Source organism: Solanum lycopersicum, chromosome 4 (assembly GCF_036512215.1).
Source record: "Solanum lycopersicum chromosome 4, SLM_r2.1".
NCBI lineage: Eukaryota > Viridiplantae > Streptophyta > Magnoliopsida > Solanales > Solanaceae > Solanum > Solanum lycopersicum.
Window position 1 is genome coordinate 61,406,006 of NC_090803.1, and position 19,064 is coordinate 61,425,069.

At 34.1% G+C, this 19,064-nt stretch overlaps 1 protein-coding gene and 1 pseudogene across 1 annotated transcript; one reads left to right on the forward strand and one right to left on the reverse strand.

Moving 5' to 3' along the window:
* Positions 1–291: 291 nt before the first annotated feature.
* Positions 292–4,195, reverse strand: LOC112941318 (uncharacterized; annotated as a pseudogene).
* A 4,381-nt stretch (positions 4,196–8,576) lies between these two features.
* On the forward strand, positions 8,577–15,071 carry LOC101245643 (aspartic proteinase-like protein 1). Its single transcript, XM_004237832.5, has 10 exons — positions 8,577–9,078; positions 10,167–10,305; positions 11,108–11,349; positions 11,665–11,892; positions 11,996–12,134; positions 12,276–12,340; positions 12,420–12,519; positions 13,905–13,965; positions 14,064–14,135; positions 14,723–15,071. The coding sequence occupies exons 1-10, from the start codon at positions 8,777–8,779 to the stop codon at positions 14,959–14,961; spliced, it is 1,587 nt and encodes a 528-aa protein (XP_004237880.1). The 5' UTR covers positions 8,577–8,776; the 3' UTR covers positions 14,962–15,071.
* Positions 15,072–19,064: the final 3,993 nt, after the last annotated feature.

Consider the following 19,064-nt stretch of genomic DNA (forward strand, 5'->3'; position numbering starts at 1 on the left):
CGTGGAGATAAATGACATTTATAGTTTTGGCGCAATTCAACTATGTATCTGGATGAAGAAAGAAGGCAGACTCTGCACATTTTGTTATGTTTTTTCAACCCAAAGCAAAATATAGTAGAGACTTCAACCTTGCAGTAACCATTAACAACGAAAATAGAAAAGAAAGCAAGGTCTTAGTGAGCCTCAAGACTGCAACTTCTCTTTGAGGGCAAACTAGCAGTTATCAGCATTACATCGCAACACTTCTCTTTAATCCATCTATCTAACAAGTCCTTTCTTCACTTAAAAGCTCTAGTTCTCAGCACTTCCTCTACTGGCAAGCCTTTTAGCAACTTCTTCATCATTCAGCGACATATAATAGATACGGGGAGCGACTTTGGTCTTTTTGAAGATGTCATCTAAAGTAATAATAGGGGGGTTATTTTTATCAGCAACAGGTGGAGCCAACCTCTCTTTTATTGGTGGCGCACTAGGAGGAGCAGGTGGTGGCTGGCGGGTGAGTGGATGTTCTGACTCAACCTGTTGTTTGCGACCCTGCTGCCAAGCAGGTCGAGCCAACCTCTCTCTTATTGATGGTGCAGTAGGAGGTACAGTTGGTGGTTGGCGCGTGAGTGGATGTTCTGGTTTAACCTGTTGTTTGTGACCCTGCTGCCAAACAGTGGTGCTTGAACAGAGAATAAAGTTGGAGGCACTGCAGTACTGCGATTTGCCGCTGGAGTAGCAGGCTCCCGTCCGTCTATTTTGGTTTTCTCAATTTTTGTTATAGCTACTGCAGCCGCTGAAGCAGCCATTGGCCTGGCACCTGTTGGGGATCAACAAAATTTGCAACCAGGAGACGACCTTCTTTTGGTGGCCATTGGAGGTTGTAAATAGCATTTCGGTTCTCTATGGCTTCCTCTACAGAAGAACACTATTGAGAGAAAATATTCATTAATTTAGTAACTAGAGCCACTAAGGAAGCAAAGTACGACACTTTTCTAACAAATTTGGCAACATGCCAAGAAGCCAAAGCATGCAAAGGCCATTGCCATTTAGCTATGCACCTCAGAAGGCCAATGATGCACATTAACATGCTACGTTATGACAAATTAACCAGAGAGGCTTAGGCCAACTGGCACAACATCAAGGTTTCAAATCATGCCCACCCCATGACAGATGTCCCCAACCCTGTCATTTTCTAAGAGTAACCAGCCAACTAGGCTAATAGCTTCCTTGCAAATAGTATAATTTCAAATAGAGAAATTTGATGACCATATGGTCTAAGAGGATCATCAAATACAACAGGAGAGAGTAAGATTCTACCGTGACTTAGCAATGGGTCTTTATGTGGTCCATCCAAAAACTGTAGACTTCACCAGTTCTTGCAAAGAGCTCTTGCACAGCTTTTAGCGTAAAGGGTTGCAAGAATTTCTCAATTTTGAGAGAATTAGTGGTTGTTCTAGAAGACTTTGGTACTGAAATATTACCAGAACAAAGTAACCAAATAGTGGCTGTTGTGGAAAACTTTGGTACTGGAATATTACCAGAACAAAGAAACAAATTATTCTTATGCCGCTATTCTTGCATGTAAAACTCCTGCAATTTACCAAGAAAACAAATACTCACCCAGGGCTCCTTGGGTGCATCCTTACTAACTGTAGAGTCAGTCCTGGCAAAGATAGGCTTGACAGGGATGGTCAGAACCAAGTTCTCTGATAATGCAATACTTAAATTTTGTGGCTTAGCAGTACACAAATTCTCAGTGTTCCATTTGCACTGTCTTTTTGCAGGCTCTTTAATCTCATATCCTACATCATCAACAAAAAATTCACCCCCAAGTCAAATATCTTATGAAACCAAATTATAGAACAAGAAAAGAATAGATCATTTTTGTTAATTCCCATTATCGCTAAGTTATCTAGAGTGAATGTATTCATATCCAATATCTCAAGACGAATCCAGTATCTATCATTGGAAGTTAGAAATTTCAATACACTAACACGCTAATAAGCCCAACTTTAGCTTGTAAACCAGTCGTGAGCTTTAACTTTCACAATTTCTAGATCATAACTGATAACTCCATAAAACATGTGAGTCAATCAGAAGATTTAACATTCATAACTGAACAAACTAATAAACAACATACTTAAAACCCACTTTTGATAATATGTAAAAAGTACACAAATTTTACTATTGAGAGCTTCATCAAATCAATTAAAAGAGTACAAAAGCAACAACTCTAAAATAATTTAATAATAATAATAATATATAGAAGCACCAAATCCCTAATAGAATAGTAGCAGCTATAAAGAAAATGCAATCAATAAACACGTGCAGAGGAGGTAAAAAAGAGAATATTTTCATGAAAAAGGGAGGAAAGAGAGAATTAAGAAGACATGGTACCTTGAAACGTTCCCTTCTCTAACAATTCAAGAAACCTATATTTAGTTTTTTGAGGAGACTCAACATTCTCAGAAGGATTGTCTTGTTGCGTTGCATCAGAAGAGCCATTTCGTACAACTTTGGGATCTTGTGTCATTCCCGTAATAGACTCTTCAGTCTTATCATTCTCATTAGAAATATGATCAAAAGCCACATGCTTTGTCTCTACTACATCCTCCTTCATGGAATCATCAACTGAAGATTGATCCAAATTTATCTTTTCCATATTCTGATCATCCACTACCTCAGATATCTTGCTCAAAACTGCATGCACAGACACATCACACATAAGATCTGGAATAACCAGCTTTATAAAAGGAAGAGACCAGTCATTTTCATTATTAGAAGGGAGTGTTTCCATACCTTTTCTATCATCACTAGAAGCAGCAATACAATGTTTATCTTCAGCAGATACCTCAACTTTCTTGGGTGACAAACTAGGCTAGATAACATCACCTAAAGTGCTAGCCTTTTCAAACTGAACATCTTTTTGCTCACTATTATTCAATGCGTTACTTTCTAAACCATGCTCTACATTGGTTAACAGCAACAGAAACATGATACGCATTGGCCTTTTTCATGTTAAATTTCACCTCCAAAGATTTGTCATCAACAATTTCTCCAACATCACCCTGCATCTCATTTGGCATCTGTTCATCTAATGGATAAATGCTACCAACATCTGATAGGTCTTTGTTGGATGACTCCATCTTTTGCCTAACAACTTCAGTTACTAATTAACATTATCAGCATTCAAATTATCATTCAGATCATTATGTTCATCAATGGGCAAAGTATCAGTAGAAAATGCATCAGATTTTACTAGGGACCCTAAATCAGGGTTGACCTCATATACCTAAGTGTCTGGATTGGACTTGTTATACTCAACATCCATGTCTGAGAGTTTCAGACCCTCGTCCTCCAACTTAATGTTATTGTTTCCCAAGGCATCCTTGGATGTTACTGAGGTTACCTCGGCATCATTCTCTTGTCTCCTAAGGTTATCCTCAAGCACTCCCTTAAAAGATGAAATTCTCATATCCTCAATATCATGTACAGTGTCAGTGCTCTGAATAACAACATAACTAACTCTAGACACCTCATCAACAACATCATTATTCAGAGAACCGATAACCTCATATTTCTTAACAATTTTGACTTCAACAAATTGACCAGTAGACACAATCTCATTTATAACACTAGTGCTACAAATAGAAGCCTTTGAATGTTCTCTTACCCCAGAAACGTCATCGGTACCCCTAGTTGCAACCTTATCCAAGTCTTTGGTGGCGTTAGCAGGATCAATATCACGATCAAACCCTTAATAACTTTGTTTTGGGGATGCCCCATACTTTTATTATTACATTCAAGAACATCGGGATTTATTTCAGTACTCTCTTCAACCTCGGGTTCTCCTCTTTCTCTGTGGATAATATTATTTAATCGATTAACAAGATCATCTTTCAAAACTTTTGTCAGTAAGTTTCTCCTCTTAAGTTCTTCCCTTAATGCTGGTACCTTTCATTTATCAATGGAAAGATTATCAAACACATGATAGTCTGACATCTTTATCACCAATTGAAAACCATTTTGACAAACCTGATAGTCAGATAGATATATAAAAACTAGAAGAAAATGAGATGAATGTTTCTCAAATCTAGAAAGAGACAAAATATTCTATGCAGATCTTTTACTTTTCTCCCTTTAGCAAAGATGAGTAAAGTTCTCACTATAGAAATTTTAACTATACCTGACAGGTTACAAATAAATGCATATTTCTAAAGGACAAGACTTCCTTAATAGTATGTTCTTTATAAATCAAAATATATTCACATATACACCAAGCCGGTGTTAAAACTATTTAATAAGCATTGGACCATAGTTGGTTAAAATAAAAAAGAGTATCTAACTTTGAAATTGGAAAAGAGGATTTGAAAGTTTAAGTTATTTGGACATGAATTTCATTTGGAATAAAAACTATGAGTTAGTGCAAGACATTTCACTTGAAAAAACTCTTCAACAAGTTTTTTAATATTTTACCAAAGTTTCAAACACCAACAGGCTAACCCATTATTTGTAAAAACTGAACTTCAGTATTTGCAAACAAAGAAATACAACATATGGCCAAAAGCTTCTAATATAATGTAGTTCACTGCTCCACAACAGTTAACTATGGTGTCCTGCCAACTCTTAATAAAAAAAAAGGTACACACTTTTTAATCCAAAGGTACAATCTTAAGCTTATCTCATTTTCTGGTATTAAAAAAAGGCGATCTAGTTACTCAATGATTACTTTTTCACTTTGCCGCTCTTCTACATCTTCCAGCTCCGTAATTGCTTATGGCCCTAGTTATACCTCTATTCAAGTTAATGGAAAATGCTAGAGACTACAGTTGTAAGGCAACACTAAATGCAACAGATTATGGTTCGAATCTTCCCAATATTCCTTCAACGTTGAACACCACCTCATCATTCTCCTCCCAAATTTTCAAATGTAAGAGTCAGTTCACATGCTATATATAAAGTGAAATGCAACTTCTCTTGGTGTCTTTGTGTTCTATATCCTATGAATCAGGTGCAAATTACATAGCTCCAAAATATTTAGCTCTAGGTAGCACAACTATTGTATAGATTGGTCAAGTCAAAATTCACATCCACAAATCCATGGAAGCTGAAAAATTTATCGTGCATCACAAATAAAGAGGGATTCCAACATAATTACTATAGATCCCATTTTCCTCTTTAAACCATGCACCTCACTATCAGTTAAAAAATGCATAGTGCAGTCAAGTAGCCAATAGAAAAAAAGTTTTGGCAATTTCTCTAAAACCCTAATCCAGAGCTATAGAAGAATTTTTTCAGTCGAAGAACGATTTCATTAGATTTTTTTCATTCATCGAAGCAGAAAAAGTGTTAATTCATTCCTTTTTACATTGAGCTCAGCAAGACAAAAGTTTAAACAAATTAGGGGTGGGCATAAATATCGAATCGAACCGAATTATTTTGGTTCTTCGATTCTTCGGAGTTCGGTGCAAGGGTCTCGAAACTATGGTGCACCGAAGAACCGAAGTTTTATTAAATAGATTTAAAAATATTTAGTTATATTGCTTAATTAATAATACTTATATATTTTTTACTTAAAATATTTACATGACCCATTTAAACTTTTACTTCAGCTAGCCCTTTACGATCAAAATTTGTTTTATTGATATAATTTTACAATGACAATTAAGTCTGGAACTATTGTTGTAGCAAATGCTTGTTAGGTTGTTAGCTTTTGTTCATTGTAGCAACTAGCATACACTTGTTAGCTTCCGTTTATGTACCTTCTCGTATACTGTGAGTCCTTATATTTGCTTTCTTCTTTATTTATTCAGGTATGAGAGAAACAAAAAATAATCTCATATTTACCTTCTCTTTATTTTTATTAAGCACACGAAACTCTTAACACTTTATCATATTTTTACTTTATTTTTTATCACACCGAAAAATCGATTTAAAATAATCGAGTTAAATCGAGCAGAAATAGAAAAAACTGAATTGAATCGATCTTAGTTTGGTATAAATATGATGCACACTTTTTATAAATCGAATACCGAAGAACCAAATCAAAATTTAATTAAACCGAATCGAAAAATCGAACGTCCATCCCTAACCGAAATAAATTGAGCTCAAATGAAATGAAACTAGGTTGAATTAGTTTGAAATGAGTTGAATTGAAATAGACTCAAGTCAGACTTAAAAGCAAGTTTGAATGATTATGTTTTCATGATCAAAATTTGAACCTTTGTTTTGTAGGGGTATGAGCAAATGATTCAATTGAAAATAATAATAAAAATAATATTATATTATCGGACTTGTTTTATTGGATCAGTGATTTTATAGGCTTTTTTGAATTGAAATATCAATTTTTAAATTTAACTAATACCTAATAAGATCATTTTTTTCTTAATGTTGTACTATACGAATAAATATTCTCTCCTCCTTTCTGTATTTTTTTTTTTCAATCTTTTGTCCCCTAGATTAAAATGTTCATAATTCATTGTATGTTTGGTAGGGATCAACATGTTTTCTAAATTTCTTATATTTTGGCTAGTTAATATATTTAGAAAATATTTTCTTAGGAAAATAAATTCATTAATTAAAAATGAGAAAAATAGTTTCTCTTATTAAAGCAAGGAAAATAAGTTATTACATAGTAAATTTCAAGTTTATTGTCTTTTCCGTATCCACTCAGTTCGCCCGACTCCCACCTTTTGACCATCCCACCCCGTCACCTCCCACTCCCCACACCTTATTCCACTCAGAGTCTCTTCTGTAGTATTTTATAAAATAACATATAAATATTCTTGACATATTATTTCCTTATATATGCTCATCAAAATATCAGAAAATAAGTAAGAAGTCCACTTGATTTTGGAAAAAACATTTTCTTTCTTATCAAATACACCACGTAGTTCATTTTTCTTTTCTTTTTTCACGCAATTCACGGTAAGGGAAAAGAAAGTGAAAAAACAAATTTGAAGGAATATTTTTATTGATTAAATCAAAATTGAATTGATAAATCACAAACAAAAAATCAATAATAAATATTTTATCAATTTGATTACTAACACATTAATAATCAGTAAATTAAATTAATAATATATAAAATGACTCAGCCATTGACTATAATTTTGAACAAAAATTTCTGTAAACAACACTAACTAAAATCATAAATGTTACGGAATTACAGGCCCCATGCACTTTTTGACCAAGGTTAAAAATAAAATAACATTACATGCATATTAATCATTTTTATTTGTTCATAGGATTCTTAATGGGGCATGTTAGAATCTCTGTCACCTAACCTTTATTATGCCATCAATAAAAGTCACTAAGCGAAAAGGTCCATTGTAAAGTCTTGACAATAAATGATTAAATATGTGTATATAATGCCAAAAGTGCACCTACCTAAACCCAACAATATAATATTTCCTCTCGTACAATTTTTTGATATTCCTATTAAAATTAAAATTGAACATTCGAGAAGTAATACTCCTTATTATGATTATTGTTGTATCTAAAATTCAAATTTGAATCTACAGATAAAAAACAATCTCATTTAGTTGCAATAGATCATTTGATTGTCCAACAATGTAATCAAATTTAAGAAGGTCAATATACTATAGCCCCTTAAATTACATAATGTTTAATGCTTAAATTATTACATATTTTAATTAAACATCTAAATATATAATAAATTATTCTTTATTAAAACCATCAATTCAAAATTTGAAATTTATTTTGTGCTTGTTCTCAAATACAAATCAAATAGTTTTATTTTTAATAAACATAATTTTTTTTCCTAACCAAACACACCCAAATATTACCATAACAAATGGTAAAATAAATATTTTTTGTTATTAGAGATTTCTAATTCTAATTTAGAAATGAATAATTGATATGAATAATGAGTTCGTATCTATTTAAACTAAGGAAAAAGAACTAATATGCTCTCGAATTATCGTAAATGGTATGCAGATATCCTCCGTCATACTTTTGGTGATATTGGTGCCTCTGTTTTCCAAAAACTAGAGTATATATACTCTTTATACTAACAGACATGCACGTATCATAATTTTATCCATCAATTAACATGTATTAAATATCGAATCCACAGATAAGATTGTGCCACATGTTTCTATTTAGTCTTCGTAAAAGACATATATGCTATAATTTTTTTGGATGGTAAGGACATCAATGTCCCAAAAATATGACGGAGGATATATACTGCATATCATTTATAATAATTCAGGGATATATTTATCATTTTTTCCTTCAAACTATGATTAATATTTTAAGATACTCCTTCCGTTTAAAAAAGGATAACCTAGTTTGACTTGGAACGGAGTTTAAGAAAGGAAACAAGACTTTTTAATCTTGTGGTTCTAAATTAAAGTTATGTCAAATGTACCAAATTGCCCTTTAATTTTGCGGTGTTAAACATGTCACGTGAAAAGTTAAAGTGTCATTCTTTCTGAAACAGATTAAAAAGAAAATAGAGTCATTTTTGTTTGTAACGGAGGGAGTATATATTTTTTTTGAAGCGTAATAAAATATTTTTTTTTCAAGTGTAATAAAATTTAAAGAGTGGTATTTGTCTTTTTCTTTTTGTTTTGTTTTTCACCAAAGAGTGGTGCTTGTCAGAAAAGAAAAAAGTAAAATCTGGAATTGCGATATGACTTTTCTCGTCAATGAACAGTGAACACTCCCCAGTTTTTGTAACACAACTTCAACAAAACTAAAAACCCCTCCGATTCTCTATTTCTCTTCACACCTAACAAAAATCTCTACCTTCTAGGGCTTTGCTTCAATGGCGATTTCTCTTACGGCAGTTGTACTTCTGATGACGGCGGTATTGATGCTTTCCGTTGAGCTCGCCGCCGGTTATACATTCTCGTCGAGGTTGATTCACGGGTTCTCAGATGAAGCGTTGTCGTTTTGGGCATCTAAAGGGAAGAGTATGACGTGGCCGAAGCGCGAGAGTGTGGAGCATATGAGGTTGCTACTTAGTAATGATTGGAAACGACAGAGACTGAAGCTTGGTTCGCAGAAGCAGCTTTTGTTTCCATCTGAAGGAAGTGAAACTCATTTCTATGGAAATGAGTTGAGTTGGTTAGTAATACTATCAGTTTAAGAGATTTGTTAAAAATTGAAGCTTATAATGCGTCAATGCTGGAGTGGATTTTGCGTTTTTTTTTTTTGTTCTTTTGAATTTACTGTTGCATAAGGATTCAATTATTTTTGCTTATGATATACTAGGTTTAGTTGAAAAAGCATAAGATAAGTGACCTTATAGTTGCTGTCCTCCGGTGGGGCTTTGGGTACTCCCTCTTAGATATGTGAAAGAAATGAGCTACTAAAATCATCTAACTTTTTCCCCAACTGAGCTATGAGTTGAGTTGTTTTTGGAAGTTATAATCTATCCAACTTTTTCCCCAACTGAGCAATTGAATTGAATTGTTTTTGGAAGTTAAAATTTTGGTGTTGTTGCCTCCTTGAATAAATACTCTTCTCGATTGTCCATGGTTGAAATATTGGAATGATACAAGTTGATCACATGTTTTTCTCCATGCCGTTAAGTCATTTTCTTGACAAGTGTTAGAAATCTTGAAGAGATCTCCTTTCCCTTCTATTTTAGTAGTTGGCTCTTCTTATAGAAAATTAAAAAAATTCAAAGCCCTTATATGCTGGGAACAAGAAATAGTTATGTTGAAAAATAAGAATAAGAATGCTAAGCTCTTAAACAATATTAGTATATGAACACGGCAGTTCAACCTTTCTTGACAGGTCACCTTTTCGAACATGACCCTTACTATGGAGCTCGGGGATTTTAGATTCATGTGATGGTAGGCGATTATGTTCCCTTGTCACCCCTAGAGGGGAGGGGTGGAAGTATTGGAGAGTTTATCTTTCCATGACGAAATGGATGTTGTAGGAGAGGTTGGAAGGGGGAGTTTTGCTAATGATGGTTTGTTTGTGGGCAAAGGAAGGTCTTTTTCTTTCTCTTTCCATTGCTTGACTATGTTTGCTTTGCAAGGAAGGGAAGCTCAACCAAAAGTCCAAAACCTTTGACAGTTCAAATAGTGATAGTATTGAATATTGCATCAAAGATTTTGTTGAGATCTTTGCCGAGTAAAAGAATTCTTTTTTTCTCAAGTTCTAATAAAGTGTCTTGATTGTTCTGGATTACTATTATTCAGGCTGCATTATGTGTGGATTGACATAGGGACACCAAACACATCATTTCTTGTCGCCTTGGATGCTGGAAGTGATCTGCTCTGGCTCCCTTGCAATTGTGTACAATGTGCTCCATTGTCTTCAAGCTACTACTCAATGCTGGTAGGTTGCTCATGCTAATTGTTGCATTTGACTGTCTATTCTTACTGGTAATATTTGACCTTTCTTTTATTTCAAAACATAAGCTTGGTTTTGAAACTACTATCAACTTAAAGTAAGGGGGATGTCACCTTCACTTATCATGGGACATCTGGGACCACTAAAATATTATAGCATGCTTAATTTAATTTGATGTAGTTACTCTAAAGGAAGATATATAAACTCTTACAACATCAATTGTGCTCTGCAAATTTTTCTGTCCAAGTTATAGCTACTTGTGCAGTTGATGCTTTGTGCAACCTCAAAGACCAAGTTTCTGTGGTCTTAACTCTTCAAGTTACTGCTGTACCCTGATGTATTATCTTGGAACCTCAACATTTTCTTTCTGAAAGGCATTGATTTTCGTTTAAAGATATGCCAACTAGTAAAAGGTTTAATGCTTTTAGATTTTGTTGCATCTCGCAGCTTCCTCTGTAAAATCATTTTCTGTTTAAGTAAAACATTTTTATTTTAAGATATGTAGGATTCAAGGTGTAGAAAATTAGTTTTTTCCTACTTCAAATTCTTAGACTGATTTGGGCATGTACATTTTGGCTGGTTCATCTCTTACTGAACAGATAGAAAAACCATTTTTACTTTTCTTTTATAGATAATAAAACTCATTATTCAGTTGAGCTAATTAATCTCTTATCAGTGAAGCATTTGAAAGTGACTGTGTATCTCATCATGGGAACAGTTTTAGCTGTTAATTCTCCAATGATTGATTGGCAGGTGCTCCCTTGTATATGGGGCATCTATTATGCAGGATAAAGATCTGAATGAGTATAGCCCAGCACGATCAAGCAGTAGCAAGTATCTATCTTGCAGCCATCAATTATGTGAACTGGGTCCTAACTGCCGGAGTCCAAAGGAACATTGCCCTTATACTGTTAATTACTATTCTGAAAATACATCAACTTCGGGGTTCCTTTTCGAGGACCAATTGCATTTGACTTCAGTTGGTGGACATGAACATCAAGGTTCTGTGCTAGCTCCTATTGTTATAGGGTATGCTCTTTTCTTTTTCCAGTTCTGTATTATTGTAAGTAGGATCAGCTCAATGGTTTTGTGACAAAGAAGACTTGATAAACCTTCTTTATGAGTTCCATTATGAGCGAGTTTGTAGGTGCCTTAGCTGAATGTAGCAAAGGATTCTCCAATGAGAAGATTTGACCCTTGAACCTTGATACCTTTTATAGCTGTCTCAGTTGTGACTGTTTATTTTTGGCAATATGATTGTCGCCTAGCTGCTAGTTGTCATGTTACAGTATTTACCAGTTGGTTGATGAATGTGGTTTTCTTTTACGTAATAACTTATTGCAGCTGTGGTAGCAAACAAAGTGGCAATTATTTGAGTGGAGCTGCTCCAGATGGGGTGATGGGATTAGGGCCAGGAGAAATTTCTGTTCCAAGTTTGCTGGCGAAGTCTGGATTTGTTCCACGCTCATTCTCATTGTGTTTTGGAAAGAGCAATTCTGGCACAATTTTCTTTGGTGATAAAGGGCCTGAAAATCAAAGACGAAGTTCATTTGTATCTTTGGATGAAAATTAGTATGTATCTCCTCTATTCTTTTGTGCTATGTTTAGTTTGATAGGCAATTTAAACAACTTCATTTGCACATTATCTTATGTTCCTACTCGTAATTTTTACCAGCAATACCTATGTTGTTGAAGTTCAACATTATTGTGTTGGGGGTACCTGTCCAAAGCAAAGTGGATTTCAAGCCTTAGTTGATAGTGGGTCTTCCTTCACTTTTCTCCCTTCTGAAATCTTTACAAAAGTAGTAACTGAGGTACAAATATCATTTTTCTCTTGTCCTGCTATTCCCCTTTTCACTCTCTTAATTTCACAAGTTACTCTTCAGCTTAGTTTTAGAATGCACATGCAGTTTTTTTGCGGTACCTGAGCTATTTCCTATTTTTTTCTCTTCTAGTTTGAAGAGCAAATGAACGTTACGAGGTTAGCTATAGAAGATTTTCCTTGCTGCTATAAGGCTAGGTAAAGTCTGCTCTCGTGAAAATGCTGTTTTTTTGTTTTATTTACTTGTAGATTATTCTCCATATGCTTTTTTATGCAGTTCACAAGGTTTACCGAACATTCCTAGCATGAAACTTTTGTTAGCTGCTAATCAGAGCTTTGTAATTCAGAACCCCATGTTTACCATCTCCAGTAGTCAGGTCAGTATTTGAATCTCTTTGTTTGCCATCATCCTGCAAATTAATCTTTTTTGTTGAGGCATAGAAGATTTAGCTGTAAGATTTTTTTCTTTGAATGAGCTGGTAACATGCGATGCTTATGCATGCAAACTCACTTGCATTTATATGAAGATGAAGTTAGTGCACCCAAAATGCAGAAACTGACTCAGGTCTTAATCTGGAATTAATACTATCTCTACCTTTTCTGTCAATTTAAGTACTTGCTATTTTTCTTTTTCAGGAAAAAAATTACTCCCTACTTTTCATTTTGTGTCTGGTAGCTAACTGGCTTTAGAGCTTTTAATAGTTGTTAATTTCATTGTTACTATTATTTTGGATTTGGAATTTCTCTAAAATCTAAGTTCTTGTGAGATTGAATCCAGCTCTTCACCAAGAAACTTTTGGTAGAGATGCTTGAAGCATATCACTTAAGGTGAACGAGAGTCACTGCAAGAAAGGATCCAAAGTTTGCTATGAGTGATGTTGAACAGATAGGACATGGGGCTAATTGGTGCCATGACACCTAAAGCTTAAGAACATTTCTGCTGGTACTTGGGAAATTTTTGATAGTGTAAACTAGCTCTATAAGATTTTGTATGTGGCTTCTGTGATAGGTTTACTGTAGAACTGCAATCCTTCCAAAAATTTCTTCTGTGTCCATCCCAGCTTGTTAGTTCTTATCATCTCTCCTATGAAGTTAGTTCTCTAAAAATTCTACTCTCCCTCTATCAATTTGTTGTCTTGCTTTCCTTTTTAGTGTGTTTCAAGAAGAATGCCTCTTTCCTAATTTGGCAACTCAGTAATGAGTAACTTCAACATCCTACCTGGCGTGTTTAAGGCCAACAGAATGAAGTGAATTTTGATACAATATACATATTTTTAGTTTAAGACCACAAGATTTAATAGTCATCTTTACATAAACTCCATGCCAAGTCAAACTAAGACAAACAAATAGAAACAGAGAGAGTATTAGTTTTGCCAACAATAGAAAATATATTTATTAGTTTTGTCATAGTGGCTACTGGTTACAAAGTCAGTTTGTTTGGTCCCATTCATTAGTAATCAAAGTTGTAGCACGTTGTTTTGCAAACTTCTGGAGTAAAATGCTCTCTATGTGCAAAGATGAATGACGGATAAATGCCCTTGTACTTGGTCTATGTTCATCTTTGTTTTACTGCTGTGAATAAACATGTTACCCTGTTGCCTTTGCATGCTTAAACAATATCTTTTCAATTCCTTTATGACAAAGCAAGTATGGTTTTCTCCATAAGTTTTCTAGTGTATGATCCCAAGTTCACTGTGCCCTCTCATGGACTTTGTTTTGCAGACTTATAGTGATGGTTTCTTATTGGAGGTATTTTGTGCAGGGTGATAACTTTTATTGTGTGGGTCTCCTACCTATTGAAGGAATGATTGGTATTATTGGACGTAAGTTCATATGTAATTTTGAAGTAATGTAAGGCGCACATATATGCATGTTGACTGTTGGATGTTCCATGCAATTTCATTTGAATTATGCTGTGCAGAGAACTTTATGGAGGGATATCGATTGGTGTTTGATTGGGAAAACATGAAGTTGGGTTGGTCTCGCTCCAAGTGTAAGCTCATTGTGCATATTTAGTTTAAATTGAAGTAGTGTTTTGTTTTTTGCTGGATTAATAGGGCAAGACGAAAAACGAGTTTTGAGATATATGGGAGATAATTGGATTTGATAGGTATTTCTTTGATGTTCCAGTTTAGAGTTTTAGATTGATTCACCTGGGTTATTTATACGGTCCTGAAGTTGGTAATTCTTATGTTGTTCTTTGAGCGAATTCATGCAGACAACACCATTGCTCATTTTTTAACTTGTATCGGCCGGTTAATCTTAGTAAAACCTACTTTTGTGAAGTTTGGCACATATAAATGTTTCACTAAATTCGGCCCCTCAAATAATTGTCTATTGAGTTATAATTGGCGTATTAACAATGATAATTATGAAAACCATAGTAAACTTGTAGTAATTAGCATAATAACTATCATGGCTAGTGCCTGCCTCATGGTAATGGTTTTCCTACAAGAGTCTTAAAAGCATGGAGAATTTCAAAAATTCATGCAATAACCCAATTGATACTTCTTCTGCAGTAGCATGTAGAATTATGTTATATAATTTTGTGTGCTACGAATTCATCTTTTACATCTTCAGGTCAAGACATAGACGGGACAGCAAAGGTATCACCAACACCACCTCCGAGTGGTTTGACATCAAATCCCCTGCCAACAACTGAGCAACAAAGGAACCCGGGTGGACATGCAGTTGCACCCGCTATTGCTGGTAAAGCTACCCCTAAACCATCTGCAGCATCACTCCTTGCAATTTCACGGCATTACACTATGAGTTCTCTTATATTCTTATTGGTTGTATGGTTGCCTTATCTGATATAGCATTTGTAATTATGTACGTATATGTAAATTCTCATGTCTACAGTCAGATCCTTCTCTCAGAAATCATGTAGTCTAGTCAATTAATTTCATTGGTTTTGTTTCTATCCTCATATCTATAGCTCTTTTTATGTCATTCAGTGTCATGATTGAGGCATGATGGGACACAGTTGTGATTTGACTTGCAATAATTTACTAGCGGGGTTCGTTTTTAGGCCTAATCAATTTGAGTAGTAGTACACTATCATTCCCCACACCAATGATTAGTTTTTTTTAGGAATACATGTCTTTCACAAAGTTACGGGAAGAGGGAGAACTTTGAAGATCATTGACTGGGGTGGTTCCAAATCCGTTGAACTGAAATATGATGTGAAATGTATCATATACAGTATTTTGGACCTTACACTTGTCAATTTAAGTGCTGCATCTTTCTGCCAAAGACACAAAGGCAACTCAGAACTCAAAAGCCTAGTCATTGTACAAAAATAAGACAAGCTGATACCCATTTATTTTCTGCTACAGTTTTTAGAGAAAATTCTTGTCTATTGTTGATCATGCTCACTATTAACTAGACATGCTCGGGCAGCTGTTTTGATCTGCTCTATATTTAGCCTATGGAAGAAATATGATTCATATAATCGACCCTAACTGGCTCATTGACTACAGAAGTAGCTGATTGATGTAGATTGTATAAGAATAGTATTGAATATGATGTATTAGTAATGCTGATACTATTTCCTATCCCCCGTTTGTTACGTCAAGGTCAGTTCTTGTATACATGTGGATTAAAGAGGTTCCACATGTATGGAGAATCATGATGGATATGTTAGGACAATGATCAACTTTTGCATGTGGATACTTTCACGTCCAAGTGTTATACTTCTGGGCTTGTTGTTGGGGTAGGGGTGATCAGTTTTGGCCTTTGAAGAGTTTGAAAGAGAAGAATGATTGGCCTTTGATAGAATAGAAGTTTGTTCCTTGAGTAATACATGGTGGGGTGGAAATTTACTCCTAATTAATACATAGTGGAGTGAAGTTTATTAGGTGGGCTACATTTCTATTCTCCTTCACAAAAAATGGCTAGTGTAGTCATTGTACATGTTTACGCCTCATTTCACTATGTAATAGGTATATTAGTAGGGTCAGAGCCGGAGAACAAAGTATGGATTTGATCGAAGCCAGTAACTTCAGTTTCAAACTCTAGATTTTTTTTATTTATAATCCTTTTATACGTGGATATAAATCACGCAAATGAATACGTCGATATGGCTAAGGACTAAAGTAGATAATTGGAGGTTGATAATGACTAATGAGCAATTAAGTAATGAATAGCCTAACTTTAGACAATGCCATTCTTGATGATATTTGGAGACGTACCCTTTAGGTGTCATCTAACCTGGGGTTTATACGCTATGAATTATGAAAATGACCTTAGAATAACGTCATGGAATGTATCTTTCATTTTAGAACACCCAGAATTGATTACTTCAAAAATTCAATTTATATATTTTTGTTGAAGAATGATAAAAGTTTTTGATGAGATTAGTGAACCCCTGATAAGGCTCTACTGATTCCAATGAGAAAAGATGAATTTACGTACAATATTCTATAGCTAGTATATATGAGATTAATCATTTTAATAATGATTTCAAACGCAATAATAATGCAATAAAAGGGTGAACATAGCTTTTTAAACTCCAAATCAAATCAAATATTGTTAAATTGAAGGGACAATGGGGAATAATTAGGTGACACAAGTCATCCTTTAATTAATTATGAGTACATGTTAATAAGAGATTGGAATTGCAATTACCTACCCATTGCGGCTCAACACCATAATTTTTGCTTTTCTCTTACACCTTTCCCGTTTTCATTGGTCCTCCGATTTTTAAAGGAAAAGCAAATGAACAGAAGACAAAAAAAAAAAAAAACTTAGCAATATTATCTTGTTTTTTTATTGGGCTAAAACAATCTAAAAATAGAAAAAACAATTATCATTAAGTTTTTGAGAGATCCTGGATCAGGAGTCGAGTACTGGGTTAAGGTCGGATATCATATCTCGAGTCGAGGTCAAAAGTCGAGTTAAAACTGAAAGTTGGTTACAAAGTTGAGGTCGAATCTCAAGTTAGGGTTATGGCTAAGAGTCAAGACTTAGGGGGTTGGGGGTAGAGTTTTGGATTAGGGACGAAAATCAGGTTTTGAGTCAGGGTTGAGAATTGAGTCTTAGTTCAGCGTTAGAATAGAGAGATATGTATCGAATTGAGGTCAATAGAATGAGTCAAAGATCGGATCTCGAGTCTCAAGTCGGGTACATAATTGAGAGTCGAGTTTTGTGTTAGGGTCGATATTTTAAGTCTTGAATTGGGGTTGAAGTCCGGAGTCATATTTCAGGTTTCGAATTTGAGTCGAGAGTCAGGTATCAAGAAGGGATAGAGGTCGAGAATAAAATTTCAGTTTGAAGTCAAAAAAAGGTACCTTGGCTAGAGTAAAGACTCGAGTTGGGGTCGGGACCCGACTCTTGAATAATGTACACTTAAGATATAGTTTGATTAAAAATCTAGATATATCTCAAAATTATAACCAAAAATATAATCATGGAATGATAACCATGATAAATAATCACACCATGATTATAAAAATTTGAATCCCATAATAAACAAAAATTCCACCACTATATAGAATAAATTATCTCATAATTATAGTATAAATTTATCTTTATTTTAACCTATACCTTCCACTAAACACAACATAAATTTAAATTCAAATTTTAAATTGAAAAATTCACTTAATTTATTTCTCCAACCAACCCCCTCCCTAATTATAATATGAGACTTTATTCGCACGTACAAACACTTTTGCCTCGAAAGATTATGAAGATTGAAAACATACGTTATCTATTCCTTATACTAAGGATCTCTTGGGCGGTGCCATTTTTGTTATCTTTGAAGAATACACCATTTTTTCTAGTCTTTGGTCAAGCACAACAACAAATTGCCTATGCGTTACTAATTATAGAAGTGGACTGTCAGTTAGTTCTTATTAAGTTCCTTAAACTATGGAGAATATGTAACATTTGTGTACAACTACTTTTGAATGAATTACATATATATATATATATTACTCCCTCAGTCCATCTCATTTTATATGAGGTAGGTTAACTCGTTATGAAGTTTAAGAAAGAAATAAATTTTTTTTAAAACTTATGATCTAAAATAAATGATAGAAATTTTTTGTGGCTATAAATCATCTCATTAAAAGTAAAATAAACATTTTAAAGTTAATACAAAAATATGTCATTTTTTTTAGACTGACTATTAAAAAAGTAAGTCATATAAATTGAGACACAGAAAATAATTTCTCGTAAGTAATACCTAGAATTAATTTTTGTTACACTCAACTCTCACTTATTCAAAACGGAAGAAAGTAATAGTTATTAAATGGACTTTAAACGATCAAAATAATGTCTATGCTCAAACTCTCTGTATAACTCAAAAAAGTATGGATAATTTAAACAAATTACCCCCCCCCCCCACCCTATGTTTTTATAACCAATTTGTTGGTTACAATTAGTTAATTTTCTTTCCCCCCCAACCCCCACACACACAAAAACAAAAATTTGTGGCGTTATCTAATGTAAACAAATCTATTTTTCCACAGTATCACCGCCCAATTCTATCTCAATCAAAACAAATTCAATACATGACAAACTGCTTTAACTACCTGTTTGTTTCTTTACTACACGTGTACAAATATCTACCCTTAGATTTTCCTTGTTGCCACGTGTTATTATGATCTCTTCCAACGTGGCAGCTATCAAAATCTATGACAAATTATAAAATAAAATTAATTACTCCATTTTTTGGGCCAATTTCCCTATTATTCATTTGATATAATATAGTGTGGACAATCTTTGGAAATGTCCCTTTCTATAAACATGAATCACCCAAAACTTTACCTTATAATTTCACCTTTCGTGTAACCCAAGTGATAGTTTCTCTTTATTGAGACAAAGTAACATGAAAATATATCATTTCTTTGTACGATGATATGTTTCATTTTGTTGGGATCACAAATTTCGAATTGATTTTACATACGTATTAATATAA